Genomic DNA, 13,269 nt, shown 5'->3' on the forward strand with positions numbered 1-13,269 from the left:
GATGAAGCAAAGACATACACCCGGAATGAAACAGTTCTATATTAACCACTTCCGTTTTCTTCGACAGTCGACATCTTCCTGGAGCATACAACCGTGACGAATGCACTACAGCTATAAATTTAGCTTCCAAATAAATGCAAATTATGGTTTATGTTGTAAAAATCTGATAGTGCTCTATCTTTTATTACGTGGTAGACAAAAATACGTTTTTTTTTTTCACATTAGCAGGTTGTTGAAGCCCGATCACAGGGAAAATATCTGTCTTGTCCATAAAGACTCTTCGATTCTAACCACATGACAGTAACGTCATTGACGAAACTCAGTCTTTCGTGAAGCGTCTTGTTTTAGACGTAGGACAGAAGCCATTGACATTAACATTACAATATTTTGTCTAAGTATAATATTAATAACATTATAATATTAGAATTTAGAAAAGCCTATGCATATATATGAGATAAACGACTGGCCTCAAATTTATTTTTGGACCCACAAAAGTAAAAAGTAAACGATAAGTCATGCAAAAATTGAGCTCAAAACTTCCATGAACACAGGAAGAGGTCTGGTTCTAAAACTGAGCTACAATGATGCAGTGTTATTGGCAACACACTTTTAGACTCGTGTAAAAGATGGATTTAAGTAAAATGACATATAAACAATTCAACTATTTGAATGTTGTTAAAACCATGTTGAAAGTTAGATCAAACTCAGGTTATGTCAATGTAAACAAAACTAAGAGACTTTAACTTCAAGTTTGAAGTTTTTTTTTAAAATAAAACTAGGGGGCTTTACAGCACCATTGTACCTTTGTCTATCCATTATCACCTGTCTTGTCTGTATGTGCTATACAGGGGCACCTGTGCTGCTTGAAAATTAAAACAAACAGGTGCCAAGAGAGGCCCACGGCTCATTTTTAAGTCCTAGCAGGTATGTATTTTACACACAACCAATTTTCTTTCCCTAAATGTGTCCTGTCTCTCCATAGCCACCATAAATCCTTATGTTTCAGTGCTTAGATGCCCTTCATTGAGGAAATCAGTTGCCTTAAATTATTTCTTAGCCAAATGACTGATTTTCCATGACCTAATATTCAGGTGTTGACACAACCACCAGTTAGTCATATGAAACCACCTGGAATGAGATTTTTTTCTGTTGTCTAGTTTGTGTTAGCGTGAATTCTGTACAAAACAACCAGGTGTTTACTGAAGTTAAATATTCCTCAAATGATATACAAATAGTCTATGCTTTATACTTTGTATGAATCTCTTGTGTGGAGATTATTATAGCTTATTTTATAAAAACATTTTATTACCAACTATTTATTAATAAATTATTTTATGTTACAGAACTACAATGTAGGACATAGCTTGTCCACTAGATGGTGCTGTCTTAACATTTCATAAAACCTCATGCCACTGCTTACGTTCTTTAGATTAGAGTCATAAGCATTTATTTGGTCAAAATGTCATGTTAAAAGGGAAACACCTTGGGTAAGCAGACTTACCTTCGAGCAGGTGTCTCTGTGTCACTCTGTCCTATGGCTCCCATTTCCTTTGTGTAATTGTTGACAGAGAAATTCCCAAATTAAACATTTCAAAGATTCTGTTCACAGAAAACATTTGCCAGGACAGTGTGAATAGGCCACCACAGACTGTGCCTGAATGATATATAATGAGCCCTTTTATTGACCAGTAGTTTATTTACTTATTTTTGCCATCTATCGGCTGTAAAATGTATACAGTATATAATTTTATTTTGAATGAATGGATTTGACGACAATCATTCTGATTAGACAAACACACAGAAAATGAGAAAATGCAGTATATGTAGCATTACCTCATCTTACCCAATAGCATCATTACAACCGTATGGCTCAGACATGTCCTTACCTGCTGAAATAAGTTTCACTGTAGAGCTGTTGTGACATCGACCCATAGCATTAACAAGTTTGATGACTTGTCTGGCTGACAGTCTGTCTCTTTTAGAGATGCCACACACTGTTTCTACACATGTAGACCAATTTATCCATAATGAATACTTCACAGCTGATAAACACAGCTGGATAGCGTCTTCTGTAGAGCCGGGGGAGCTTTGTCCAGTCTGAGGTGCATTATGGGACATGTATGATCCTGGGGGAATCCATAAGGGCAAAAAGTCAGAATATTAAATTAATTTTGATCATTATTATAAAAATTGGCCTCTTGCAAACAGTGGTGGAGGAAGTATTCAGATCCTTTGCTTACGTAAAAGTATAAATTCTACACTGTAAAACCTGTTTAAGCAAGAGTACGAAAACAACTGGGGAAATGTATTTGAAATATTAAAAGTAAAAGTAGACTGCTGTGACTGTAATACTGTTAGGCCTATACGTTATTTTAGTTGATTATTATTATTCATAAAATAATAAAATCAGGATTTTACTGTGTGGTTGGCCGAGGTGGATCTCATTCTTAAATATTTTACATACAACTACAACTAATGTTTATTTAGTAATTAGCTCATTATTTTCATCATTAAATCACTGAGTATTAATTTGTAAAAAAAAACCCCAAAAACTGTAGAAGTAAAAAGTGGTGAGTATCTCAGATTAGTACAAGTTACATAAAAGTATCTACTTACATTCAATCACTGCCTGCAATTCCGACGCATTTGTGTCGTTGCATTTAGCGAATAGGCTCCATATTTTAGCTAATTTATTCGTATTAAGTGAAAATACATCAGCTTGTTTGAAATAAGTGATTGTTATAGAGCAGCTCCCTCCATGTGGAGGTTTGTTGACAGCTCTCCATTTTTCCTGGCGGGGGGTTTGTGGGGGCTCTTATGACTTGAGGGGCAAGAAAACGAAACATGTGCGCTGTGGTGAATTAATCGAAAAGCTATATTTAGGTTTAAGAGCGAGAACGGTTCTAATATGTTCTAATTTTTTGTATTCCAGTTCTGCGAGAGTGATGTTGAGGGAAATACTCCTTTAACCGGAACATGAATGGGGCACAATGGAGAACAGGAGAGGGCTCGCTCGCTCGCTCCCTCGCGGTCACGAGAGCACTGGGCGAGTGACGTCACTTTCCTGAACCGGGCGCCAGCCGTTGAGTCCCGAGCGAGAGACAGGCAGGAGTCCGTGAACAACTTTTAATGTATGCGGGCCGAGTCGGGTGAGTGTGTTAGGGGCGCACTGTTTTCCTCTCCTTTATGCATCCCCCTGCTAGACTTCGCCCGGCTCGTTGTTTTCTCAGCGGTTCGGTAGCTAATCTGTTTTTTTGGCACACAAAACGGTTGTGTGTCAGTTTCTTTTATGTGTCCACTCCTCCTGCGACTCCCACCACAGAGCCGGGTAAGTGTGTCCAGTCATTTCATATCATAGAAGTAGCCAAGGGTTGGCTGTTTTGCGAGATGATGGCTGGTCGTCTTTTTCAGAAAAGCCTCATAACTAACTGTTTCCAAGTCTCCGTGGTGAATTAAGCGTCTTGTGAGCGGTCCCGCGGCGCAGATACAAAGCGACAAATCAGATATTCAAGTGTTTTTGTGTACAGCGATACACGTCGCGCGCAATTGATTACGTTTTTGTGCTAAGCGAGGTGCAGCTTTACCCGTGTTTTTGCGTGCATTCAAGCATAGCTTCCATTGTTCGAGGAGCAGCATGCAAATATGCACAGGTAACTACTTGCTCTGAACTGTTTGTATGCGGCAGTTGACTTTGTGTTCTAATGAAGTTTCAGTAGTAAAGTTTGCTTTCCAGGAGCGAAACATCAACTTCTTATGATATTTCTGTTCATTTTTAAAATAAGCTTCTGATACTTATAGAGATGTACCCCTTAATTTGTTGTTTTGATCCTGATTGCCATTGATGGGCTGCTTATATCTTACAGTAAATCTGAGAACATTCTCCTCGTGAATGTGTTAGGCAATACAGGTACAAATCTGAGTTGCTGTAATGTTGCAAGAGGAGTTCAGACGTGGCTGTCGTTAGTGCACCCACTTAAACTAATTCCTCCATGTCTGCCAGCATAAAGACTCAGAGTCATTTTAGCTTATTCTTTGTGACTGCAAAACATTAATGAATACACTTTTAGGTATTATTGTTTCAGGACCTAACTGCCCGTAATAATTGCAAAGAGGCTCAAATAGCTTACACACTGCTCTTGGCTGAAACATAAGCAGACACAGGGACCCTGGAAATAATATTGAAAAAGTAAGTAAGTAGACTAATTTTGACTGGAATGCTCACAAAGATATTCTTGGGAGTCACTTATTGACAAGGTCATTTGAGGCATGAAAAATTGGAAACTGCTCAAGGCAGTCTAGCCGCAAAAATACAGTAAGCACACCTCCCCAAGGGGTCTGTGGGGATTTAAAACATCCTCATAGGAAACAATACAGAGCCGGATACCATTTCCAGCAACAGTTTTAAATTAGAATTGCATGTGGTATGAAATCCATTTCCAAAATGACCATTAGTTGGAGAGGGATAGTTAAAGGCAAGGGTGCTTCACATTTGTTACAGTTCAAGTAGTGGTGTCACAAAATACTTGATAAGTCTGGTAGTTTACACTTCTTCAGAAACACTAAATCACATTTGAAAAGCAAACATCACTGAGGCTGAGCACCTGTGTGTGTGTGTGTGTTTATTTTTTTTTCTTCACAGCCTCAACTAAGTGATTGAGTGAGTCACTGCATGGACCGGACTGAACATGAAGAGCCTTAAAGCCAAGTTTAGAAAAACTGATGTAAGTACTGTAGCACATGTTCATGGCTATGTAAAGTGTGTGTGCATGCAGCCATGTGTATGTCTTTGTGGCTGAGTCAGTGTCTGTGTATGTGCAGCTGTAGCAGTTGCGGATGATTTATAGCAGATTCTCTCAACCTTGAGGTCAGCGGTACCCCACGGCTTGAATCGTAATGTCGGTGTAATCCATTTAGAGCTTCCTCCATGCCTTTGTAAACAGAAAAAAAGATTGCAGTTCACAGGTTTAGGGTTGGGTATCAGCCTTGGTACCTTTAACTGTGCTGACCGAATGGTGTTGGTTCTACAACGTGCCGATTCATGTCAAATCAATTGGTGCCAAGTTTAGGTACTTGAGTCAATATTTGAGTCGGGAGTAACTTGCGTGTGAGGCTACATCAGTTCTGAAAACTTAACACACCTCCTGCAATATCTGTAATGCAAAATGCAAAGCTGGCAACACATCCAGCCAGTGGAAACACATGGTAAAACACAAAATCAGAAGCTGAAGCTGAAGAGTATACCGTGTTCGATAGCCTGAAAGCCAAGGCCTGTTTGGGTTTGGGTTGTGTTTGGATTGTCCATCCATACGTCCATCCATGTGTCTGTCCGTCCCATTCTCATAAACACAATATCTTGGGAGCACCTTGAAGGAAATAGATAGATTATGTGGTCACTGTGACCTCATGTCCATCCCATTCTTTTGAATGCGATATTCCAGGAACACCTTGACTGTGACGACTATGTTACATTACATTAATGTTAAACAAAAACCCTTTTCTGATCATTATTCAAGACCACAACACCATTTCTCACATTTGCTCAGATAATGAATTGGTGCTTGAATTGGTGACTGGTTGTGAGATTGTGAAGCTCTCTGATGCTGCTGGGTTGAAGATGTGTGTGAAGCATCCATGTTTTAGAATTTGTAGCTTCTTTGCAGCAGCACCTGTATTTGAAGTATTGTAGTCCACAATAAGCTTATTTGTTTTGCTGATAGTGAGTTTCAGGAGATTGTTGTTGCACCATGCAACAAAGCTCTCTCTCAGCTCTCACTGTTATGAGTCTGGGTGGACATGGGTGTAAACTTAAACTTGACTAGTGCATGGAGACATACAACTGCAAGGCAGCAATTTTAGTTCACAAATGAAATTACTTCTTTATTATTACAGAAAGAGCAAACTACAGTAAAAGTTACCGTTGAGTAGTGAATTGTGGGAACTGACAGCAGTATCCGTTCAAAACTGAACTGTACCCAAACCTACTCAATTCCATAGTTTCTTAGCTATAACCAAAGGTGGCATGAGAACTAGAACCTGTGGGATATTGTGTTAACATTATGACACAGACATGTTACGACAGCTTGGAAGGTGACTGTACAGTGGAATTGGGAATTTTTTTGTGATTAATTCTACAAATGTCTTCAGAGTAGGACTTGATCCTGCTGACTATGAATCAGTCTTTAGGGAGGAATTTCTTCATATTGGTTCAGTCATTTATTTGGTTTATGATACTCTACACTCACAGGAAGTGAGGCGTCTCCGCAGCGGCTGACTCATCTGTTGTCACGGTGACCGTAATGACACGGAGCCAAATGCCAGACAGGAAAAATCTGGAGGGTTGCTGAATGAATGGGATAAGTTTTAGAGGATGAAGGGAGTGTCAGAAGTAGAGGAGTTGGCGAATGGAGAGAAGAATGCCTGCTAAATGAGACATTTGATTTATGTAGACAGTTTCCATGAGATTAGGAGTGTGCAGTGGGGCAGGATGGTGTGCCCTGTTGTGAGAGGCTGTCCCACAGAGGGAGAATAAGTATTGATGTATGCGGACAGCAAACTCAGATCACCAGAGATCCACGTATAGATCATCTTAAATATTCAGTTGTACAGTTTTGTTTATTAAGAATCAGGATGCATCTTCATGAATGTATCTCAGTAGAAAATAATAACATATTATTCCCAGTGTCTGATTTAATCTTAAACAGCCTGCAATTATACAAGGACCCACAGCCTAATATTAGTAAATTATTGCAAATTCAGTTGGCTATGTGGGACAGTACAATAGTGTCCATTGTTCGAGAAAATGTTAAGTCCAGCTTTTGGCTGCAAGGCCACAGTAGTTCCTCCTTAGTGTGTAAAATGGATGGTGGCTGTTTTACCTTTACTGGGTGTCTTCCTGTATTGTTATGGTAAGAGTTGTGAATTTTTTGAGATGGATGCTTCTGGAAATGCTTGTCCTCACTGAAATAGCCAGTCGTAGGCGGCATGAGAGAAGAAAGGGAAGAGCAGTGGATGTGAATGTTGCTTAGAAACACGACTGAAGCCATTTGCAGTCATGCATGCCTTTGCAGACCTCACACCCACGTTCACTGTTGCAGTTTGACTGCTTGGTTGTCTAATAATTTTTTGATTCGTTTTTAATTGTAAAAAATATCATTATCTTCATATCTGTGCATCAATTTGATGCTGTTTGGAAAAGGAAGCAGCTGAAATGTGCTCTACTGATCTTAGTCTATTTAAAACTGTTCACAGCAGTTTTTTCTGATGTACTAATTCTCTTGCACTAACAATGCCCCGGTGTTAATATAATGACAGTCAAGAGGCATTATTGTTTAACTGTGGAGCATTACATCACATGTGTAATAATCGATATGCTGATAAAATCATGTTCATTTCAGTGCATGCAGTGTTTCATTTGAAGTCCACCCTCTGTGTAAGCATGTCAGGTTGAGTGTTTTTGTGATAATTTTGTTTGTTTCTGTTCTGCTCCTGGAAAAGCATATCTAACCAACCTTATTCTGAAATTAGATTACTTTTGGGAAATATGGTACAGTGATGCCCTGATGATACCTTAATAATATCTTTAACAAAAAATCTGTAGATACCCTTTTAAAAACTTTCAGTCAAGTGTGCACTCTGTTTTTTATGCAATGAAATCCTGGGTAAGACAGAATCAGCTTTGTGGTGCACACGTGCTGATTAAAATTCTTGATCATGATTATTACATGCAAGAAAAGTTTCACCGGCCAGCATGTTTATCCTCTGAGCCAATAGTCATTCCACTGCTTTTTATAGAAACCCTGAACAACCGTAATAGAAAGAAAATATCTCCTTGGTTCTATTTTAGGCCGTGTGTGTCAGTGACAGATTACCCAGGAATGTTTCCCCCCCAAAACCAGCCCTTCATTTTTCAAACAAAATAACAGAAACTTAATGCCCTCATAAATAGCTTTTCTATGAAGTTCAGGCATTTCCAGATAATGTGTAATGGAATCTGTGTTTTAGTGTCAAATCTTTGCTGAAACGCTTCACTTTCAGGATCCTCCTCCAGCCCAGTGAACTGAGTGCATCAGCCAGCCAGACATTTACTCAAACCCCTCTTCAGCATGAGGCCTAAATAAGGCTGAAATGTTACTGGAGGAGAGAATAAGATGTGTTATTATGTTCCTGTCATATGATACTGGCAGTGTAATAGCTAAATGTTGACCTGAATGACATGGCCTTCTGTATTTTTGAAATTCATGAATGGTTCATGATTTTAATGTTTTTGTGTTTCTCTACAAAGACCAACATAATTCAAACACCCACATACAATGAACTACTTCCTGTTCTGACATGTTTAAATGACATTTCAGCACCAGGGTTTCTTACAATCTTAATTACACTATATAGACAAAAGTATTGGAACACTTGACCATGACGCCAGCAGAAACTTAAAAGACGCTGCATCCTAAATACATAGAAATTAATATGGAGTTGGTCTCTCCTTTGCAGCTATTTCAACTTCCAGTCTTCTGGGAAGGCTTTCCACAAGAACTTTGGAGTGTTTCTGTGGGAATTTTTATCTCTTCATGCAGCAGAGCATTTGTGAGGGCGAGCGCTGATGTTGGACTAAAAGGCCTGGCTCACAATCTCCGTTCCAGTTCACCCCAAAGGTGTTTGATGGGGTTGATTTCAGGGCTCTGTGTGCTTTGCGCACAGGGTTGCAGTCATGCTGGAACAGAAAGATTGTATAGAAGCTAGAAGTATAGCATTGTCCCAGATGTCTTGGTATGCTGAAGCATTAAGGTTTCCCTTCACCAGAAGGAAGGGTCCGAGCCCAACCCCTGAAAAATAGCCCCATACCTCACCTGAATGTAATGATAAAGGTGGATCCCAGTATACTTTTGCCTATGTATTGTACATCATTCAGGCAAATAATTACTCCACTTGATTTTGACTGCTAGTGTGCAGATCAGCTGAGTTTTATTTAAAATTCTAAAATGAAAAAAAAAAAAAAAAATCAATGTTGAACTGTTGGAAATGTGTAACTAATTATGTACAAGACATCTAGAACTTTCCATTTGATTCAGTAATAAAGCCGCCATAAATCGTGTCTTTGAGTTTGAATATTAAACTCAATCAGGGTGACAGTTACTAAGAGGGAGATAAAGAATACGTACAAGACCAGATTGTGCCATACAGTCTTACTGCCAGCTAATAAATGACTTAGCCTCTGATAAACACATAAGCACATGTACTTTATGTCATGTGTGGAGCTCAAACCTGCATTTTTATATTGAGATGGATGGTTTTTTGTCTGGCGGTCCTTTGGTGGTTGGTGGTTATTTTTTCTGTTTTATTTCTCCTTTGAGCATGCTCAGACTGTGTTTAATGCCTGCATGCATACCAGTTTTCTCCAGGATAAGAAGTTAAATGTTTTATCCAATTTTTATAGATGCTTATACTTAACAAATGTTTAGGTTTAGAAGGTTAAGTTACGGTCTTCCCCAAAGTATAGCACAGGGCAAGAGCCCTATGCTGTACCTGCAGAAAGGAACATGCACACCACATATGCACCCATTTGTCATTGTGCTAATGCTGGTAGTTTTTGTACTTTAAGGGATGATCGAGGCAGTAGGCTGTCTGGACTTTGTCACTAATATGCATTGAAATGAAACAAGCAGGGATGCATTAACATTTACTGTTCTTGATGCTTTGCAGCTTCAAATCCATCTCTGTTGTTGTATGTATGTTTGACTATAGAAATACAACGCAAAGCATCTTAAAACTGCACAGCCAGGCAGACTTAGCAGAATGTGTCACCAGGTTAAGTAGATCAGCTTTCTCAAATGCTGCACTGTGCTGTGAGGATAAGTAGTGTGAAAACGCTGCCTACTCTTAACGTGCTCATGCATTCCCAACCTCAATATTAAACTGCTTTAGTGCTGCACTAAAGATTAACTATGAACACAACTGAATGTGTCATTCTCTCACAAATTATGCAGCAATGGTAATAACAGTATTCTGTTCTGCACCAGGGGCCCCCGTGGCTGTGTTGTGGTCTGACTTTTTCCACATTAAATCTGACCACCAAAATTCTGTGCATGCCTCTACCTAAAACGGAGCAGAACCAGTGCTGCTTTGTCAGACTTAGTGAGCAGGTGTGTTGTTATGCAGGGTCGAAGTGAATCAGAGGAATTCTTCAGAGTGTGTGTGTGTGTTCCGAAATGGTGGCATGTCTCCCTGCTAGACTTGACGTCTGCATTTGAGTGTTGTTTCTGTTTGTCTGTGTCTGCCTGAATACGTCTTTGGAATACATCATTGACATTTTGGGATTCACTTGTGGATCATGTCGGCTAAGCCTGTTTGGCCAAACAGTCAGTATAATGAGGGAGGTTCTGTGTGTGTGTGTGTGTGTGTGTGTGAGCGAGCAGTGTTTAAGACAAGCAGACGGTGTAATCTGGTTTCTGGGAATTGGGTTGGCGAACGGCCACTCTGAGACTTACAGGCATTCTACTTCAGCCATGTCTGAACACTCAGCTGTTAGAAATGGTTTTGCTATGGCCTGCACTGATATTGTCAAAAAGAATAATTCTCGTTGATGTGCCCTTATGTATTTAGTGTGAATTCAATTCAACCACTTCAGTTTCACTTTATTTTGAGGGGTGCCCACAACCTTTGTAAAGTAAGATGTGATAAAAATGCATAAAAAAAGTAAAAAATTAGTGCAACAGACACATTTTGGTTGAGAGCAAGAAGTTATTGAGGTACTCTGTAATACTCTTCATTAGTGTTGCTGTGGTATATTGAGGTAGGAAAATTGGTGATTTGATGACTATCAAACCATGTACATTTACTGATGTACAGTACCATATTGTAAAAATAATTTGTTTTTGCATTGATGTTGTATAAAAAATTAGAACATAATATTTTGTGGATTTTTTCTCCTGTTAGAAAAAAACAGTCATGTGTAATTAGTTTGAAAACTCTTAATTAAATTTTTTAGTGTGCGTCGACCCTTTGAGACCACATTAACGAGTGTGTCCCTGCTGTTTGAGCAGAGCTGCTCTAAATTAGTTAATTTGCTTAGACTGTTATCTTGCTCTCAGCCCCTTACTACCACCTTCAAGCACACTACTTCCTGGCTGTGCTGTTGCGTGCACACATGCACACTCAGACACACTTACAGTCTCTGTTATTATGTGTATATTCTACTGTAGACAGTGGTTCTAGTATTAAACCCTCACCCAGCCCTTCATTCTGTAACACTACTTAAACCTGCTTCCCCAGCTGCTAGACTAAGCAGGATTACTACAGGCTTTCACACACACGCTTTCACATCCATGTGCGTTGACCGGTATCCGCAGCATATGCACTGAGACCCACACACACACACGCCCCCTCCCCTTATCATTCCAGTCTCCCAGAGTCTAATTGATGCGTGGATTATGCTGTCTCCTCTCACTCCACACAGCTGTTGCATGGCTTTTGTTCCGAGCTGCATGACATTGGAGACTAAACTTTACATCTACTGTTTGCTGTTGCTCATTATTAATCTGTAGAATCTTTATTTATCCATGTGGGAGGAATGGAGTCCTTCTTATCAGTAGTTATGAAATGCCACTGCTGTGTTAAGGGGTGCTGTGCTGCAAAGAAAATCACATGCTGGTCATCTGAAAACATTTTTAAATAATACATTGGGCACTATGTGGTTGACTTGAAAACAGTAAACCATAATATTCAGCCTCCTTTTTAGGACATGAAGGATTATATAGACATCAGAGATATACCCTACTTTTTCTTTAAAAACTGAAACCTATAGGATTGGAGTGTATTAATGGTATACATTAGGAGAAGTATTAAAGTAAATAGGCCCTAAGGTATGGATTGTGACTACATCTGCTGACTGCCAGACAGGCTTCGATGTCATACCTCTGCACCAAAATTGAGATCCACCATGTGCCAAGTGCAGATGGATTTTCCATTTGCCTGTCCGCTACATTTGGTAGATAAATGTTTGTACCAAAATAGTCACTTAACAAAAAGTCTCCAAGGCATTCCTAACAGGCGTGCTGTTGTTTGCGCTGGAGTTTACATACATGGGATCAGGGACTTTGTGGTGGTTTCAGGTGCTCCTCCTTAAGTGTGTAGTCAGTTTTTTTTTAGTTTCTGCGGACTGCACGGTGATGCAGTGGTTAGCACTGTCGCTTCACAGCAATAGGGTTCCAAGAGGTCCCCGTGTACCTCTGTGGTAGTTTTCAAGTTGTTTTACTGCAGTATTTTTATTAGTCATATCCAAAATGCATACATTTTTGGTAGTAAAAAATATGCTCGGCTGATGGATTTCTTCATTTACCGGTCAGCTTGGCTGGTGAGTTAAAAAGTTAATTTTGGGCACTGCTCTGTACTATGTGAAATATGTCTTAATAATATAGTTATGTGTGCTGTAATAGCTGCCATGCAGTTGTCATACTAGTTCTCTATCCCCTCATTTACTTTGACATTTTATATGCCCAATAAAAATACTGAAGTAAAATAAAAATCATTAAATAGTAACACAACAATGCAGCAATCTTTTAATTATTAAAGATTTCTTTTCAACTGAAGCACAGCCTGAAGTATCTCCACTGGACTCTGTTTGATTTGGCCCAGTCTGACTTGGTTTGGCATGGAATGGTTTGCTCTGGCTGGGTGTAGTGTAATGGTATTAACTCTGGGAGTGACAGTAAAACCTCAGGGACGGCTCAGCATTAATCTGAGAGAGGGGGTGGAGGAATGGTGCTCGTCTTTGTGTGTGTTGTCAGCTGTCAGCAGGAAATAGTAGAGCAGTCCAAGGGATAACTATGGTCCTGTAGACCCCAGTGATGTGTTGATTAAACAGTTAGTGACAGGTTTTAGTAATTCACTTTAGAAGTAATTTTTTGAGCAAAAATTATGAAAACAAAATTCTTTCATTCTTCAGTATGAGGCGTACTCTTTGTTTTACATTACATAATATTGTAAACTGAATATAGTCTATAGCTCTAGACTGACGCACAACTGACCCCACTTTTCTGATATACATATTCAACTAAAGAAAATAGTTCAGACAAACAAAGGTACTAAAGCTGTCCTTGTCATGAGTACAGTGTCAATCTTGACATTCGGCGTAAGCTGGAAGTAAATGTCATCTAACCAAATGTTATTTTTGCATCCCTTGTGGAACTGGTTCTTTTCTCTGTGTTTGGAGTGGCCTTGCTTACAGTAGCTTATACAGAGAGCAGATGGCTGGTCCATCTATCCTGTTTTAGT

At 39.4% G+C, this 13,269-nt stretch overlaps 1 protein-coding gene across 5 annotated transcripts in view; it reads left to right on the plus strand.

Annotated features, from left to right (window-relative positions):
• The first annotated feature begins 3,000 nt into the window (after positions 1–3,000).
• The window catches only part of rai14 (retinoic acid induced 14), a 38,843-nt gene continuing 28,574 nt past the window's right edge, over positions 3,001–13,269 (plus strand). Inside the window, exons 1-2 of one of the 5 annotated variants that reach the window (XM_046375116.1) lie at positions 3,002–3,149; positions 4,640–4,721. In XM_046375116.1, the coding sequence (XP_046231072.1) occupies positions 4,686–4,721 (36 nt within the window). In that variant the 5' untranslated portion in view covers positions 3,002–3,149; positions 4,640–4,685. The other 4 variants (XM_046375114.1, XM_046375117.1, XM_046375118.1 and 1 more) reach the window with 4 other exon arrangements.

Source organism: Scatophagus argus, chromosome 20 (assembly GCF_020382885.2).
Source record: "Scatophagus argus isolate fScaArg1 chromosome 20, fScaArg1.pri, whole genome shotgun sequence".
Lineage (NCBI taxonomy): Eukaryota > Metazoa > Chordata > Actinopteri > Scatophagidae > Scatophagus > Scatophagus argus.